This window comes from Verticillium dahliae, genomic scaffold, assembly GCF_000150675.1.
Source record: "Verticillium dahliae VdLs.17 supercont1.17 genomic scaffold, whole genome shotgun sequence".
In the NCBI taxonomy this organism is placed as follows: Eukaryota; Fungi; Ascomycota; class Sordariomycetes; order Glomerellales; family Plectosphaerellaceae; genus Verticillium; species Verticillium dahliae.
In genome coordinates, this window is record NW_009276936.1 from 293,064 (window position 1) to 311,317 (window position 18,254).

The 18,254-nt window shown below is 55.8% G+C and overlaps 5 protein-coding genes across 5 annotated transcripts in view; 3 read left to right on the plus strand and 2 right to left on the minus strand.

The window, feature by feature from the left end:
• The window catches only part of VDAG_07579 (SH3 domain-containing protein), a gene marked incomplete at both ends in the record, with an annotated part of 1,972 nt that extends 1,474 nt beyond the window's left edge, over positions 1-498 (plus strand). Inside the window, one exon of the mRNA XM_009656484.1 lies at positions 89-498. Coding sequence (XP_009654779.1) covers positions 89-498 — 410 coding nt within the window. The remainder of the gene's footprint in view (positions 1-88) is intronic.
• A 4,009-nt stretch (positions 499-4,507) lies between these two features.
• On the plus strand, positions 4,508-6,004 carry VDAG_07580 (uncharacterized protein; the record flags this gene model as incomplete). Its single annotated transcript, XM_009656485.1, has 1 exon — positions 4,508-6,004. The coding sequence occupies one exon, from the start codon at positions 4,508-4,510 to the stop codon at positions 6,002-6,004; it is 1,497 nt and encodes a 498-aa protein (XP_009654780.1).
• Positions 6,005-7,473: 1,469 nt separating this feature from the next.
• VDAG_07581 (uncharacterized protein) lies at positions 7,474-9,267 on the minus strand (the record flags this gene model as incomplete). Its single annotated transcript, XM_009656486.1, has 1 exon — positions 7,474-9,267. One exon carries the CDS (start codon positions 9,265-9,267, stop codon positions 7,474-7,476), a length of 1,794 nt encoding a protein of 597 aa, XP_009654781.1.
• Positions 9,268-10,174: 907 nt separating this feature from the next.
• Positions 10,175-10,913, plus strand: VDAG_07582 (uncharacterized protein; the record flags this gene model as incomplete). The annotated part of the gene is made up of 1 exon (XM_009656487.1): positions 10,175-10,913. One exon carries the CDS (start codon positions 10,175-10,177, stop codon positions 10,493-10,495), a length of 321 nt encoding a protein of 106 aa, XP_009654782.1. The 3' UTR covers positions 10,496-10,913.
• A 3,013-nt stretch (positions 10,914-13,926) lies between these two features.
• On the minus strand, positions 13,927-15,945 carry VDAG_07583 (phosphate-repressible phosphate permease; the record flags this gene model as incomplete). The annotated part of the gene is made up of 3 exons (XM_009656488.1): positions 13,927-14,213; positions 14,267-15,772; positions 15,873-15,945. The coding sequence occupies 3 exons, from the start codon at positions 15,943-15,945 to the stop codon at positions 13,927-13,929; spliced, it is 1,866 nt and encodes a 621-aa protein (XP_009654783.1).
• Between the last annotated feature and the right edge of the window lie 2,309 nt (positions 15,946-18,254).

An 18,254-nucleotide genomic window follows, 5' to 3' on the forward strand; every position in this document is an offset into this window, starting at 1 on the left:
CTACGTCAAGTCGCGCGGCCTTCTACGCCGCATCCAGGTTGACGGTACCATCATCACCGAGCGCCGCGAGCAACGCCGCCTTTTCCAGAAGCAGCAGGTCAAGCGTCGAGCAGATCTTGCGCGGCGGACGTCCCCCCCACTGGCGCCTGGATGGCCCGGCTCGCGTGCCCCTCTACGATGCCCTGCGCGTTCGCCGAGACCCAACCAGCCCCTGCCCGAAGCGAACCTGCCGCCGCGCGGCACCCCGTGCCGGCCGAGCCTCAGGTCGCCCACGGCCCCATCGCGACGGGCCAGACTCCCGTCGTTGGTCAGACGCAGGGTGTTGCCGGACAGCACGTGCACGATCCTGCTACGCACGGAACAGGCAGCCAGTACGGCGGCCCGCCGCACATGAGCGGCGCTGGAGGTGCAGCCGGCGCCGACGAGGCGTTACCGGGTTATGTCGACGACGGGGTCAAGCGCCCGGGCGTAGGCGACCAGAAGTTCCAATACCAGTAGAGGGATGTGTACGCAGTATTATAGCGAAGGGGTTTCTGCGAGGGCGTTGGATGAAATTGGATAATATCCATGTTATAGGTCGTTTCTGCTGGACTTTCGCTTCACAACGCACCCACTATCAATAATGATATCATACCCAAAGCTATAGTGGACGCCTGAAATGGGCTCCGTGGACAGGTGCATCGAGATTGGCGAAGCGATAAGAATCAATTCATGATACTCGTGAGGTAGTGTGCCAAAGGGAACCGTCTACCGAGACAGACTTCTGTAGTAGAGGTCGCGCATCTCCTGAAGTTGGGGACGAAATTCGAAAGCTAAGACCTCAGAAAAAGTCGTTCATACAGGAATTTCCTCTGTGCGACTGGCCATAAATGACGCGGCTCCGACTGCGAGCAGAGAAGGTTTGGCTATTTCCTTTCCTGCGTGACCCTGATGTTCGGAGGAGTTGGGTGATTGGGGCTCTGTAGCTGGAACTCCCCGTGCTGGTCGTATTATTGCTCTTAGGCAGCTCAGCCGCTCCTCCGGAGACATCACAAATCGACAAGGCTAGTCTCAATGGACGAGCCTCTGGATGATACCAATAATGATCTTCGTCCCCGGCAGTGTACACGGCATTATTAACTTTCGGTTGCTGTTGTCGGTACAATGGCGTGGGGTCTCCAGGCGTCAGCGTCCAGGTCAAATCGGACAACCCGCCAGTCTCACCTCAATCGTGCTGAGTTTGAATAGCCAGGGTGGCGTCCTAGGGAGAAATGGCGAGTGAAATTCGGGGAAAGGGTGGCGTGTCTCTTGCCAGACATGCGAGTGCCCGAGACAATGTCCTCTGCGTGCTTGACAGTCAGTCTCAAGACCCCAGGCATTCCATCGCGAGACACCCATCCGCCGCTAGCGGGCCTTCGTCCCAACTCGCTGGAATGTTCGCGCTGTGATTCTTGCCCAGCTATTGGGTGAGCGGTAGCCAAGAGCATACCAAGCAGTGTTCTCCTCATGTGGTTGTATGCAACCAGTGGTGCGGGTGAAGCTTTTGTGTGAACACAGGCATTCGCCGTTGTCCGTCAAATCATGAGTCGGTCAATTTGGCGAACTTGGTCCCCCTTCGTTCTGACCTGTCGCACGTGGATGCGAATTCGGCAGGTCCATTGTTGTACATTGTAACACTGAGAAAAGGCACCAAACAAGGATGTCCGGGAACTGTGACCCAACTTGGATGGCTGAGAGTGACGGACACATCGCGAGCTATAGGCCGGGCGTTCGGCGCCCGTTGTGTACGTGCAGCAAGCAACGGCCGACAACACGCGCACAATGCCCGAGCAAGGCCCGAAATTTCACTTCTTCCGCCGACGGAGCTAAGACGCGCGCAGCTTGTCGCTGAGAACCTCTCGGCTATTCTGGCCTGCAGATGAGGCCCCGTATATCCTCCCTCCAGCGAAGCTCGACTCGATGAGCAAGTGAAGCGTTTGGCGGGGCGGCCTACACGTAGCTACGCGCAACTTATGAATACTGGGAGACGCCAAAGCGAGGGACGCGTCAGTTCGAGGGTAATTAGGCTGGATCTTTCGACCACTACGGCCTGTCGATCGCGTTCAAGATCTGAAGCTAGCAAGCTGGAAGTGACGTTTCCGTCGCACGTTGCACGTAGTGCAAGGCCAGGAACGCGTCAACAAGGAGTGACTAGTGGTGGGTAACGAGTCCACAATGGCAGTGTGATGCGAGTCGATCTCATGCCCTTGCGCTGCACCACCCCGTATTCGAGAAACCTGTTATCACAGTCAAGACCTTTGTCAGCTCCGTTGAAGTTCCGCTTGCAGGAGAATTGACGTCTTTTCTTGCAGACCTGACGCGGCATCTTGGTGGCAGAGGCAGGTCAACGGCACTGGTGTCAGGGAATCCCGGCGGCCAGCTCCTGGTGTTGGCCGGCGCACGACCACTGTATACGAGTGCTGGCAAAGTACTGTGAGGTAGCACTCGCCATTGTCCCTGTTGGTATCCGTCATGGTGGACCGCCTGGGTGCTGGCCAAGGAAGCCAAACCGTGCTGTGCTGGAGACGGAAGAAAGCTTGACGTGTTCGACAGGGGCGACAGGACAAACAAGCAAATAGGTGGACTACTATCCCACGTCTGGGCATGTGCAAGCTTGGCGGCTGAAGGCAGGCTATGTACGAGCGAGGCTAGAAAAGGCGTAAGCGAACTCAGATTTGTGTGTCCCAGATCTACAGAATCTAGAGGAGTTATTCCTGACTTTGGGAGGAAACTGGTTGTCGTGGCAAAAGACGAGGCATGCTGACAGACTCGATCGTTTGATGTCGGAATGAGGCTGAGACACAGGTGGCCTGCCTGGGTGTTTGTCCCCTCTCGCTATTTGGATTGGCAAGGCTGGGCGACTGAACGCGGCACGGCTTCGAGACGCCGATATTGATGCAGATGCTTGAGCGGACGTAGGGAGTGAAAGAAGGGTAGACAACTCGTCCTGGATCCCTGGCGTGGATGACCTGAGTAGGTAGGCTTGGTAGGTAAGGTGCTGGATATGAAGGAAGAAGGGTGCCTCCCTAGGTACTTCGTAGGTCGCGCGACCACTGTCGGTATTTTGGTCTGGGCACTGGCTGGAGGCAAGGGGCAGGCAGAAGGAGCCAGGCTCAGGCTTCCCGCCAACTGAGCACCTTCCACCTCGTGGCAATAGTGCCAACAACGAGAATGTGGTCGAGTCAATGTGTGACTGTTGCCCGAAAGGTCAGACCTGATTTTTTTGATTTTTTTTTTTTCGTTTGCCGCCAATACGGTCGCGCTGTCAGCTGCAGGCTGGCACTGATTTCTCCGGAAGGGTTCGAACAGCCCAATCTCTTAACTGTGCTGCTCTGACAGTCGCAATACGGGGCAATGATCGAAACAGAAGGCGACGGGCAGCCCTCTTTCACGGAAGAGCCAATGTGCCTGCTACGACTACATGCCCCAGCGGTGCCAAGGGCTGGTCAGAAGGGATGCACCTGCTGCTAGAACGCAGCGGCAGGAATCCAGGGGAAGAACCTCTCACTGTCCCTTCCGCCGCCGTGTCCCCTCTCTCCCCACGCACCCACCAACTCAAGGACGAACAGGGCAGGACTGGGCCGAGTCTCCCCACCACCACCCACCCATCATGGCCTTCCAGCGCCTGCCGCATCTTGCCCCACCAGTCACGATCCCGACACCGCGACCCCTGCTGGTCATTACCGGATCCATCAGTAAACCACACAGTGTATTGCATCCACCTTCCAGAGGAACCCATTCGTGCCGTCCTGGCAGCGCCTGCCTCGACGCCTTCGGCTCGCCGCAGGTGTTCCCACTGCTGCCAAAGCGAGACATCGCTGAAGACTTAGACCGAGCATCTATCTATGCTTGATCCCGCTCAAATGCCCCCCTTCTCCAGCCTTTCTGACGCTCACCTCACACCCTCCACGTTCTGTTTTGTACCTATTCGCCGCGTCGTCCTATCTCCTCCCCTCCTCCGCCATACATTCTCTCATCGTTGCATTTCTCGCCTATCTTCTAGGCACAAGGCCCTCCTTACCAACAAGTCATACCTCGCCTTTCGTCACCGCAGCGACGCCTGTTCACAACTTGCTTGCCTGTCTACCAACCCTCTTCTCCTTGAAGATCTTTCCTCAGCATTCTTGATACCATCAGTATCTTGTCATCTCCGAATGTGCTCCGTGTCTTCCTGAAGGCGCAGCGTCACGCAACCTTCCGCCCGACTGCCGATCCTGCCGCCTCAGAGCGCCTTCACCAGCCTCCAGGCTATATTATTTCCCACTTGCCCAAGCTGGAGAAGAAGGGTGCTCTAGTCAGCGTCGTCGACGTGACGACCATGGGAGCCAGGATGCCCGTCACTCGAGCTAACCGCCTCTGCAGCACGCGGAATCAGTTTACAAGGACACTCGTGCTCGCCGCAATCGTTGTATTCCTGGTATGCGTGACCATTCGGAATAGTCGCAACAACAGTCAAGCACGCAATCGCGTGATGATGACGGCCGATCGAATGGCCGTGGCCCCCCCGCCTACCGTCCCCGTGCAGACTCCCCTCGAGCCCGAATCTGCCAATGCCGTGCTCAACGATGCCGACCTTGGGACGCCGCTAGACAAGCATCGAATGAATTGCGACATCAACATGCAGCACCTCCGCCAAGTGGGCGAAACCTACGGCTTATCCGGTAAAATTGAATACTTCAAACGATACGTTCGATTTCATCGCAAGCCCATCGAACGACTGTCATACACCAATATCGACCAGAAACTACTGCCCCGCAGCTTTCAGAAGGTCGATCTGAACAGCGGATATGTTTTCCAGGAGTGTGCCGAGCCTCTCGAAGTACCGGTCACGCAGTCGCCCTATCCTGCCGACGTCAACCTCTCCGAGTTCATGTTTGCTGTTTCTACAACTTTCTCACGCATCAATAATCCAGCCAGCAATCCCATCAAGGAATGGGCTTTTTGGCTCACCAACAGCAACGGCAGGCCGAATGGCGGCAAGATGCTTCTTCAACTCATTGACGCCACTGTTGCGGAGCTCGACGATGTTGCGAGACGCCTGGCACGCGCTGGTATTGATGCCGACGTGAGCCACACCGACTCAAGGCTTGAGATGGCGGTGCGCTACTTGGGTCTCGTCCCTATGCTCTACAACCATCGAGAGCGGCCCAACAAGAAGTGGCTTGTCATGTGCGACGACGACACATACTTCCCCAATATGCACGCGCTCAAGGCCCGGTTCGAGAAGTACGACCATAAGAAGCTACTCTACATTGGAACCTTGTCAGAGGACGTTGGCGCCATTGAGCGTCATGGATCACAGGCGTTTGGCGGTGCTGGGGTTTTCCTCAGCGTTTCCATGGCGGAGAAGATCACGGACATCTTTGCGACATGTCGTTCCAACACCAAGATCCGAGAAGCCGACTCGGGCTGGGGGCCTCAGGGCGATATTCTCCTGCGCAAATGCATCTACGAGAACACCAACGTCAGGCTCACCCAGTTGTGGGATTTGTGGCAGCTTGACCTTTTCGGAGATCCTGCCGGTTTCTATGAGGGTGGCATCAAGCCTTACTCTGTTCACCACTTCAAGGGTGGAGGATGGCACTTTGCCTATCCCTTCCAGTCAACCAAGATTGCCCACGCCTGCGGCGAGGACTGTTCGTACCAGAGATTCGTTACAACTGACAATTTTGTCATTTCCAACGGTTTCAGCGTAGCCCATTACCCACAAGGCATTGACTTTGACCTCGACCAATTCGAGGGCACTTTCCACGCCGCGCCGGAAGATAGAGGCTGGAACTTGGACTGGATGTACGGCCCCCAACGGCCATCCATGCTGAGGACTGGCAAGAAGATTGCCTGGGAGCTTCGCGAGTCATACAACAATCCCGACGGCTCTGTGCTTCAGACCTACATTCGCCGGGCTGATGACGTCCGATGGGTCGAGAACGACAAGCCACTTCGCACCCACGATGGTGTCATTGAGCTTGTCTGGATCCCTGCTTAAAGACGTTGAGAGCCATTCTTCCCTCATGGGCAATGTATACATGACTGTCTGCGTGCGTGTAAATGGCACGCACTGGGTACGGCGGCATGAAGCGGCGGTGAGGATGGTCATCGGCTTTTGGCAACATCATCCAGAGATGAGCGCCGCTGGCACACAACGAAAGCACACAAGAAGCATTCCATCTCTTCACCGATACATCATGACGCTTCTATGCCACGAAGACATGGCTAATGACGACGCCAATCGTCAGAAACACCATGATACCCGTCGTCGCCCAAAATTGCGACACAAGAAGCATCAGGCATGGCGTCTGTCAGACGAGCGTTTGTTGGGGACGACTGTGTCGTCTCGACCAGGTACACATATTATTTGCTTTGTAAGCGTGAGGGCCACGGGTTTGGCCAGTATTTTTTTTTTTTTTGGTTTGTCCGCATCACCATGTGCCGATAGACATGGAAAGAGGCGTTTGGGTTCATGTTTGCATTTGCCGTTCAAGCGAGAGGCTCGGATGGAGCTTCGGGTTTCTTGGAGAGAAGCATCAGGGTCGGACTCGCTGACTGGAGGAGGGTAGAGATGCATACCACATCGTGGAAGATGGATTGCTGGATGTTCGCACTGCTGCAGGACGTAGTAGTCAGAATTGAGAAATAATCTCTGGCCCTCCCAGCTACCGATTTGACTTGATTCATGTCGTGCTGCTTTTGTCAAATCATGCACAGCTGTGGCATGATGCGGCCCGGACGGCTCCTCGTCTCGCATCTTGCGACAGCTTCTTGTACGTGGCGGGTTGCCGAATCCGGGCACCACCCTTGAAATTACAGGGGTCGTAGGGATTCGGACAGGGCGTTGGCGCCGGGTAAGCAGGCGGGCGGGACGGGATTGGCGCAGCCGGTATCTCGTATGGCCGAGGGGGGTGGGGTAGTAGGCTCTGCCTTTGCCTGGTTTGGTAGGTAGCTCGTACAGAGTGACGAGGCGGTCTTGACATGCGCCCGCGCACATGTTTGTCCCGCGTTCTGGAGTAGTGAATCTGTCATTTTGGGGATGCTGGAGTTGATGCGATTTGATTCCTGGGAACGAGACGCTGCCGGCGTGATACGGAGCCCAGCATGGGTTTCGTCGAGGACACAATGTCTGTAAAGAGGTTTGCTGAGATAGCTGCACGTCGCATGTGTTGCCCGCGGCTTCATCAACAGATAGTACGTCCATGATCATCATCGTGTACGGTCAGATGCGGGTTCCTGCGGGTCTAGAAGAAGTCGTATTCCCTTACAGCACCTCAGTAGCACCGCACAAACGTGACCTGAAGATGAAATGAAAGTAGATTGCTTGCTTGCTTGCTTGCGTGCTACACGCTATGTGTACCCAGAAAACCAGGAAATACCCCCAAGAAACCCTTTAGCCAAATCCCAACGCCAAGTATGCGGTATGCCATTATGGAAATGCACAATCTCGTGTGCCGCGTCTGCGACTCAAACGACGATGCCGCGCTGCGACCAGCCACCCTTGCCCTTCCAGGCATACCAAACCAGTCCACATGCAAGCCACACGGTGCCGCTCATGGCCCAGAACGTTGGCGCATAGCACTCCTTGCCATAGCAAAAGACATCGCCTTCGCCGCGCCGGGCGGCCGCCTCGGCACCGCTCTGGTAATTGGCCGAGTAGACGAGGCCCCAGAACATGGAACCCAAGGCCGGAAACATGGCGACAATGCCCCAGTTTGTGGCAAAGTTTTCGATGCCCCAGATGGTGGAGATAATGATGGGTGTCAGGCTGAAGACAGCGCCGTAACCGGCTCCAACGAGGCCCGATACGATCCAGAAGCGTTCGCCGTGGTTTTGGATGAAGCCTGAAGCCAGGGCAACGAGGCCGACGGAGAGCGTGAGACCAAAGAAGAGCAGGAAGACGACACGTGAAAGGGAAACCCCGCGAAGGAACGTGGGTCTCGGAGAGGCTTCAAACTGAAGGTGTTGCGTCGCGGGCGAAGGGGCGAGCAGGTCAGTCAGCGTGCCGGTCGCTAGGCGAGCGATCGTGCTTGTGATGGCGACGATCGACACGTGAGTCGACGGTGAAGTGGCCTTCCCCGGGTGTTCGCCAGCGGCAGTGGGCGGATAGAGTGTGCCGATGATGGTACCGAGGTTATTGATGAAGGCCTCACCCGGACCGATCATGAGAAGGAAGCCAATGGCGAAGAACCACATGGTGCGATCGGTCAGAAAGTTGCGCGTCTCCGCATTGAGCACCCATTCCTTCTTTAGCTTGGCGTCATCCAGATGGGTGGAGGAGTCCAGGATGCCGGCACCATCAGCGGCTTCCTCGTCACGGGAACGCTCAACGGCGCCATAACCACGCCCTCGGCCATCGAGAAGCGAGCTGCGGTCGAGGAGACCACTGCGCTCGAGCTCCTCGACAGCCTCTTCGAAGAGGTCGTCCTCATCGACGACACGCAGGGTGAAGGCGCCAGCAACACCAACAGTGATGAGGAGGATTGCCAGAAAGACGAAGAAGCGGAAGACGTCGAGGTCACCCTTCGTGCCGTCGGACAAGCGCTCGTAAAAGACGCGGCTGCCGACCTGGCTGAGCCACATGCCGCTGAGACCAAAGGCAGCGATGGGCACGGCGAGAGCGAGACCTCGGTGACGGCCCTTGCCAAAGTTCTTGGCGTTCGTGGCAACGGCAGCAAGGTACATGGAGCATGTACCGACGCCGACACAAACAAAGGCAAACATCATGAGGGGGTATGTCCAGTCGGCAACGGTGTCATCTTGGCCATCTTTGCTTCCTCCAATGCGTACAAGCCTTCCATCTCGCCCTCGAAGGCCGGCAGCCGTCTCGTAGTCAAGCTTGCGATAGGTAATGGCGGCGATAGCATAGCCGGAGCCGAACAAGAGAGCGGCGAGGAATGACAACGGTCGAGCGCCAGCACGGTCGCAGATGTAACCGAGAGCCGACACTGGAAGGTATAGGGCAATGGAAGACGAGATGGCAAGGCCGTTGACCTGAAGCTGCGTGTAGTGCAGACGCTCCTGGAAGATATGGCCGTAGAGGGAGAAGACGGTGATGGAGCCAGCGCAGAGCGCAGTGACTACAGAGGAGAAGAAGGACACGGCACGAATGATGGACGCGGCTCTTCGGGAGTAGTATGCTTGACGACGTTTGCTGCTTGTATCGGAGAGAAAGGATGATTGTGAGGATGTCGTTCGCGCGATGGTGGAGGAGGTGTCATCTTGGTCGTCGAAGGAGGGAGGGCTCGGAGGGCGTGGCATGGTGAGGATGCTGATGCCGGATAGATCGCGGAGGACGGAGTTGCTTGTCGTGCCTCTTCAATCCATTCTCCGAGGAGAGCTGATATGGATGAAGCTCGAAGGGGGGGCTGAGCTTCCGGTCGGAGAGAGAAGCCCAGGGAGCACTGGTGATGTTGGGAATGATGGGATGGTGGTGGTGGTAAGTTGGGAGGCAGAGGTCAGGGAAAGCGCGATGACCGGCGGTGGATGACTCCAAAGGCAGCACCGACACAGCTACGGCTTGAGGCTCCCCACAATGAGCACGTCACCTGCACCTGCTCTCTGGGGCCTTCGGGGAAGTGGAGCATTCCTGCATTCCGTGACGGACTTGGGCCGGTCGCGGCCAATCAATGGAGAGCGAAGACTTGTCAACTGCTGGGCTTACAGCCAATGATCGAAGATTACATAACAACAACCCAGATCGGTCATGGCACCTTCTTTCTCTCGGATGGCACCAGAGGCGACCTTCCCTTCCCGCCTAGCCCCTAGATTCTCCATCCCAAGCCTTCACAAAACTTGCTTCGTATCTTGCCGTCTCCTCTGCCGGTCTTCCCAGAGATGAAAACCACTTGTCGAGATCCTCTTCAAGTCTTGAATCCAACCTGGCTGTTGTCGCGAATTGGCGCATGTCCAAAGCCGTGAGTGACGAAAATGCCTGAGCATCGTCTGGCCATTTCCAGATCCCGGAAGGCACCGTCATGATCGGAACCAACTTCCGGGACCCAACCATACGATGAGCCAAGACTGCAGACATTAAGAAGCTGGAGTGGTCTACGAGCACATCTTCGTCCGCACCAATGGCGGCTTGCGTGCCTACGAGTTCCAGGGGGCGCTGCCTGACCTCAGCAATGTCGGGCAGGGCTTCCTTGCGGGGTTCTCTCGCTGCATAATGGCTAACAACCTTGCAGTCAAGCAAGACATGCACGATTGGAAGCGGCCCCTTGGCAATCGAGATGGATGGAATAGCCCAGATTTCAGATTCGAAGTTACGCTTGATCGGATAGACCATGGCTCTGATGGTGAGGAAGAATACTCCGAAACAACGGATATTTTTGACAAGCAGAGGCTAGAAGTCCTTGACGCCCTCCTTGCCCACCCGGACATTGACGTAACCGCCAGGGATACATTAAACGCGGTTCTCCCGCACTACATTCGTCATAGGAATGGGGTCTTAACTCGTCCTCGAGAAGCTGCTCGAAAAGAATATTGAATTTTCCGCAAGCGATTCTAAAGGCTAGACACTACTGCATCTAGCTTATTGAGCAAAATATAGCAAATCTCTTACAGCTTTCATGGGACATAATGTAGGTAAGATAGTGCTCGACACAGGCGGATTCAATGCCCTCCACTACGCAGCGCCGAAGGGAGATTGGGAAACTACACGAGCTCTACTTGAATTTGTTACACTTGCGATTGCGAGAAACAAGCACGGTCGGAATGCACTACATTACCTGCTCAGTATGCATAGTAACGCTGGTCTCGACGCTGGTCGGTATTTCTTGCCGAGTAGCGTCGGTATCAACGACCTTGATGATCATAGTAAATCGCTGTTAGCGGTATCCCTTGCCAAACTCTCCTTCTTATAGAATAAGGCGCAAGTAGTACGGCTTCTCTTTCAAAGAGGCGCTGACGCTTCGTTCACCACGGCTTAGGGAGGTCCAGACTGGGTCACTTATTTACTAAATCCCATTTCTTTAAGATGGTTCGTTGTCAGAGGCCGCCACTTAACCATGCAACACTCATGAACGGTCAACACGAACGGCCTAGTGCAGTTCGCGGACTGGAACTCGGAGTTGAGAACAGCAGCTGATGGCGGCTGGAACCTGCGGGCCACGCCGGTCCCGCATGTTGTGAGCTGGGGAATCGTCACTTTGTGGGACGAGCGTGCGTCAGACCGTAACGACTCAGAGCGACTGTAAACGATAGCTCTGGTGACTCACATATGGCCGGACTGCCCCTTCTGTCGAAGCACCACGAGCGGTGTACAGCCCGTGAGTGAGACCTCTAAGAGATAGTCTCGCACAATTTAACGCCCAGGTACAATGCTGCACTGGGGCTGTAATCTGTTAGCGGTCGAAAATGTGTCCTATTTTGTAGACCATACGATGGTGCCAAAATAAATCACTTAAATACGCGTCTCGTCGGTCGGCAACTGTGCTGCACCCGACAAATCCGGGTTTTAGGATCGTAACGTGTGTTAGATGGGCTTTAGATAGGCAACAGTTTTGGGAGTGTGCAATGCAGGGCCGCTATCGGTTAGTAGCTATATTTCAAGTCAAGGTTCTGCGACTCGACTGGTATTGCTCCTGGGTGTATTTATCGAGCTGCCTATACTTTTGTCCCACTGCTTTCCCATGTCCCATTAGTTCTCTATACATCGAGCATTTGTCGATACGCAGAGCTAATCTGGTCTTTAGGGTAAACAACGTATTTACATGCCTAGTGTCCTGTTTCAAAATGGTATTCAAATCAGCAAGTGCCTTTTCAAAACCCCGAGTGTTATCTTAACCTTCCGTGCTGCTCGATCAGCACCTATCGACTGACTACACCACAGGCCGCTCTTATCTCTCTTATACATTGACTCGTTGGCTATCAGAAGATCGTACTATAGTCATACACACCCGACACGAGAATGTTGTGTTCGTGCGTCCTGGAAACTACCAGCATGGTCATGCGTGTGCAGAACTGCATTGGGCTCTCGAGATCCGCGATCAAGGCCTCGTTCATGCACGGTCATCAGTCTCGTCACCCATGGCGTTGACTGGTTGATGGTGCAACTGGGTTGCATGCCGAGCGACGGCTTTGCCTGCCCTTTTGCTTTTACGACATCCCAAAGATCGCCCCAGTATGCATCTCTTCTTGTCTTGGGCGTTATCTGTGATTGGCAGTCTGTCGGCGTCGGTCGGCGACTGAACCATCACCGAGACCTGGGTTTAGAGCATCTCCGAGTACAGAGCCAGCGTCACCTTGTATTATTTCTGTGGCGTCGTTTTGTCAAGGTGATTGATGCGGGCGGGGCATGTTGGGCGGCAGAATTTGGGTGTTGGTGCTGTCGGTGTAACATGTTGTTTCGCTGTTTACTTTCGGGTTGTTATATTTGAAAGACGATGGATCAAGTGTTTTGTGTCCTTTGGACGGGAAATTGAACGGCAATCTAGTAGAGAAGGCCAGTCAGCAATTTGATGCGCACGATGGAGGGGGGTTTGCTGCCACACGTGTTGTCTCCCGAAGATAGACGTGACAGCAGAACCATTGTCCGACCAACTCGGGCTCACCATGTCCATAAATAATGCAGAAAACAACGAAAAGAAGGATGAAGACCTGATTTTGGGAAATTTTCACCAGGGGTCAGCATCTTGCCAGCCAGCACAACCACCAGCCTGCACGACAACAGACCATCTCGCAACAAATGACAAATTTGCCAACCTGTCAAGCACGGAAACAGGGGCTCGAACGAGAACGAACCGGGAGAGCTCATATAACTCTTCACACATAAGCAGCCGAGAGCAAGGTCAGGGCAACCAACATCTGCTCGTTTCGGCTTCGCGTTCGAGGGTGCTACCTTATTGCATTACGGCCGGTCATATACTTTAGGGGTCACGCATAAGTTTCTGCCCGTTTCCCCACGATCCTCATGCAATGACTTCAAAATATCGAAGCACAACTCCCGAGCTCAACCAGTCTATACACTCTTAACGAGCACCATGGCACAGGGCCGCCACAGAGCATACAAGTTTCCATCTCCAGCTCCAAAACCACTCCGGGACGTCGTGGTGGGCTCTGCAGACGAGCTTCGGCAGCCCAAGGGGGCGGGCAGCCTCCATTCCACCATCATCTGACTTACGAGACATGCACGGAAACCATTACCCCTTAAACTAGCTTTTTCTCATGAATTCCAACAAATCCCCAACGGCGCGACCGGCTGCCCGTTCTGACAGACCAGAACAAAGTCCTCCGTCCGTCTATCCCTTTCACGACAGCACGTGCTCCCGCCATTGGTCCATACTAACCTTCGTACATCCACGCCCCCCTCGCCCCCACCCTCTGGTCTCTCACACCGCGCAAGACGAGGTACAACGGCAGGCTCTCGACCCAGCGGGATCTCCGCTCGCTTGGCGGGGTGTTTTGGTTGTCGTACCCGGCTGATGTGCGTCTCTAAGCAGCAGCAGCAGCACCCAAGCTGCCGGATTCGAGGCTGCGACTCTCGGTAGAAGCAGAAGATGCAGGCCGTGTTCATGCATGGAAGGTAGCTCGCGGATGGGGAGTGGGGTGCCGAGCTGAGGCCAGCGCCGTCCGGGTTGTGGTGACTAAGCCGAGGCAGGGCTGCTGGTGAGCATTTCAGGATCCCATCTCGAGTCGTTCTTCATGCTCACAACTGGAATTAAAGCGAGGCTGTCGTGGGTGGCTTGATCTATTGTTTTGTTTGTTTCAAGAGTTCGGTTGAAAAACCAACCGAGCCCATACTCATTGTGACGATACCGTCTCTTTGGTAGAGATCAAAAGCACATGATTTACTCAAGCAATGCAGTGTAGAATGAGCGAGTATTTTTATTCAGCGCGCTCTGGATATCACAATCTAAGTAAAGAAGACACCAATTAAACATCTATGCACCATGATCCCAAATCCCTACACCATCTAACCTAAGCAAAGCTGGGTGTGTTCACCGCAAGAGCCATGAGGAGACCGCCGATGGCGCCGGCGATGGGGATGGTCATGATCCAGGAGAACATGAGGAGGCCAACACGCTGCCAGTTGACGGCCTTGAAGGTGCCGTTGCACAGACCGACGCCGACGGTGGCGCCGGTGATGCACATGGAGGTGGAGACGGGCAGAGAGTACTGGGAGAAGATAAGGATGGTGATGGCGGCGCCCATCTCCATGGAGGAGCCACGCGAGGGGGAGTGGTAGGTGATCTTGTTGCCCATGACTGCATTGTGCGTTAGTAATGAGACTCAAAGCGAGGAATGTTGAGAAGCTTACCCTTCATGATGTTGTAACCGTAGGTGATGAAACCGAGGCAAATGGTGAGAGCCACGACGGCAATCTGCCACAGGGGAACAGGCTCCTTGGAAGCGGCGGTCCTGCCGGTGCTCCAGGCAGCGTACATGCCGGCCCAGACACCGACGGCGTTGCCGACGTCGTTGGCACCGTGAGCGAAAGAGGCGGTACAGGCCGTGATAACTTGGACGAAGGAGTACAGGTGCTCGACCTCGTTGGCGTACTTGGGAGCGTGCTTGTAGACGCGGTCCATGCGGCGACCCTCAGGGGTGCCGAGGACACCGACCTGGGCCTTGTGGATGTCGTAGCTGATACCGTAGGTGAGGGCGACAACGACCTGAGCGGGCAGACGGACGCAGATGGCCTTGAGGTTGTGGAGCTCGTAGACGGAACCGGCGCCCATGGGGTTGTTGTGGAGAAGACGCATGGCCCAGCCGAGGGGACCGCGCTGCTTGCGAAGGGAGGCGTGGTGGCGCTCGCGAGCACGCTTCAAGAGGCGCTTGTAGGCTTCCTGAGGCGTCTCGTTGTACATGAGGGCCTTCTCGTTGTCGCGGGCGACAGCCTGGTGCTTCTCGGCGGGGATGGAGGCGGTGATGTCGTCGGCACTGGACTTGTCGTTGGCGCTAGACTTGTCGTTGATGACATCGCCCTTGATGCCCTGCTCGGGACCGTCCTGGTTCTCCTCATCATCGTCCTCACCACCGTGCTTCATGACAGCGTAGTCGGGAACATCGGCGAACTCAGCACCGGCAGGGGCCGGGCGCCGGAAGAGGAGGGGGCCCTGGAAGACGTTGTACCAGCGAAGGGTGTTGTCCTTCTTGATAACCTTGGCGTGGACATAGGGAACGAAGAAGAGGGCAGAAAGGAGAGCCAGAGCGAAACCAGTGCCGAGCGAGACACCGGCAATGAACGAAGGGGGCTTCTTGGCGAGGCCGAGACGGGGAGAGCCCTTGTAAACGATCGACAGCGTACAGACGGTACCGGCGATGAGGAAGAAGAAGGGAGAGGTCCAGACGGCCCAGGGCACGGGGTTGGTGCGGAGGTGGACAGTCAGCTTAACCAGCATGAAGATGGTGGCAGCGAAGAGGGCGGAGATGGCGGGGGCCATGGCGAGACCGGCGAAAATGGCACCGAGGCCAGAACCGCCGCTCCATCCCCACTCGACGTTGCTCGCACCGACAGCAGCGACACCGACACCGGCAATGGACGAGACGAGGGAGTAGGTGGACGAAACGTGAGCTGAGTTGCGCGTGCACCACATGACCCAGATGGCGGCACCGGCCGAGGCGCAGGCAAAGGCGAGCAGCTGAACGCCAGCGTTGCCGTCGAAGGCCTCGATGGGGATGATACCGTTCTTGATGGTCGAGGCAGTGCGGGCGCCAACTGCCAAGGCACCGGTCATCTCAAAGACAAGACACAGGAGCATGGCCTGGCGGTAGGTAACGGAACGGGACGACACGGAGGTCGCCCAAGCGTTGGCAACATCGTCTTGAGAGCGGCTCGTTAGCGCTCTGCCTTGTTTGGATGGCACAGCTGCTGTGCACACGTGCACACGTGCACACAGCAGGCAGGTTTCACTTACTGGCACCGTTGTTGTAGGCCTCGAGCAGGGCGAAGCACGTGCCGATGGCGAAGACGTAGGTGTACTCGTGAAGAACCATGTTGGCGGTGATCTTGTACTTGGTTGATCAAGTCAATGGCGGGCGGGTTGTCAAAGGCCTCGTGGTGTGGTCAAGAGGAAGAGCCAAGGAGGGCTGCCGAGAAATGCCCAGAGATCTCTGCAGAGGTCGTGGTGTCGAGGTTGCGACTGATTGACTGGGTTGGAGTGTGCCAAGTGAAGACCAAGAGATCTGAGAAGGCGGCCAAGATTGGAGGGATCATCTTTATATGATCGAAGCTGGCGGGACAAGCGAAGCCCAGGGCTTCGGCAGACCAGGCAGGCGGGAGGCACGCCCTTGGGCTTCTGCTGCGCATTGGATTGGCGTTTGAGCGGAGCCAGGGCTAGCTCGTGCTCCTGCTCGTGCTCCTGCTCGATCCATCGCATCGCCGAAGTATTTTTCATGGGACAGCCTGCATGGCCTCCATGGACTGGCGAGTGCAGAAGCATAGTCCGGCCCAGCTGCGGGTGCTGAGGTTGTGCCGTTGGTGGGCTCTGGGAGGCGGGAGGAGGGGAGGAGGGGAGGGGTGGATGCTGGAGGAGTGGAGGAGTGGAGGTTAGGAGGTTAGGAACCAGAGGGAAAGGCCTTGGCGCGTGGGAACGGTGGCAGTTGCGGAGGCCAAGACGAGCTCAAGTCGAAACGTGGTCGACCTGGATCACTCGATTGGCTTGTTGATCAGATCCCCAGATCTCGTGCCCCAATCATAATTGCTGAATCGCCCACGTGGTGGGGCCTCTCTACGACGACTTCACCCCCTTCGACTTCTCACTTCTCACGCTGGACACTGCCATGGTTTCCTACCAGTTCCCCTCCTTCCCCCCCTTGAACATTGTCCCAAATGCATCAAGCTCAGATACTCCCGTCATCCATCATCGACTCGATTCTGCCCAATCCCACACATCATACCTGTCGACCCTTACCCCTTTCGGTATGACCACCGCGCGTGGCGACAGCTTCTCGACAGCCATGCTCCAATCATCAGCTCCTATCAACCTTATCCTGTTATCCTGCGCGTCTCTGGCCCCGTCCCTCCAAGGTTCGACCTAGACCTTTTCCTCGCCATGAGCTTTGTACACCCGAGGGAGAAGAGGGGCCTCGCCGCCATGCGCCCACGTCCGAACACCGACCCTCAACCAAGCATACGACACGAAAGTAACGACCACGTGGGGGGTCCCTCGGCCTACGCGGCTCGTTGGCTTTCTCCTCAAGCTCAAGCGGCCTTTGAATCAATGGTCTGGTGGGTTGACTGAAGTATGATTTCCAAAAGCAGTGAGCAGACAATTCTACCAATGCATCGCTCGCATAATTAACCTCCGCTGCTGGTTCAAATGGTGGCAACGGCCGGCCGGTTTGTCGACCCTCCCCGAACGACACGGGTGGACACACGACCAGGGTCCCCGAGACACGACATGGTGCGGCCTACCCCGATAGCCAATGCATCTTGGCAAACCACGTCACGTCTCACATAAACGTGTCTCGTCAGACTGGCCTCTCTGACCACCATGTGTGGCCAAAAACAGGTGATGGGCAGATGAGATCCATTTCCAACCCTTCCAGAAGGAGAGCAATCTCTCCATAAGTCGGGAGCGACCGAGAAAATAGTTTAGCTGACCTTTTTTCTGTCTTCTCTCCCTTTCCCTTGTCAAAAAGCTGCTTTGGCTCGTGACAGGTTCTGTTTGCTGCGCACGCATGTGTTCATGAGCTTGTCGATCTCTATGGGACCGCTCGTTGCGTAGCTTGGACTTGCAGTAGCTCCGAGTTTATCCTTGGCGCTGGGATGACCCGCTTCTGTATCATCGGAAAATTGACGAAGGACATACTCACACCCCGACAGGACCACCTTGGGAGCAAGACCACCTTGGAGCAAGAATCCACCCAACGCAGAGTCAGTGTTAACATCGTCCAGAATCGCCAAGACTGCCTTTCGTCGGTCGATTCTTGGAGAGGTTTCCACTGCTCAGCCTCAGGGACGCACCTTTGCCTTATTCCATCATGATCCTCCGGACGAATCTACTTGACCCCGAGAGCTCATGGCCATTTACTGGATGCTGATTCGACGTCGTGACCCAAGCGCCTCTACTCGTCGTTGGTGAGCACTGTTTGTAGGAACCGCCTGCGGCAACAGTCATCAACACACAACTCAGCCCTCGATGATGCGCCATATCAAAACGATGAATTCTCTTCATTAATACACTGGCCACCACATTGAGTCTAACCCATTACTCCCAACCCCTGACTGGTCGGAAGGGGTCCAGGAAAGCCAAATTTCCCATACTCCCTGAACCATCACCCTGCTGCAACCTCAGACAGCC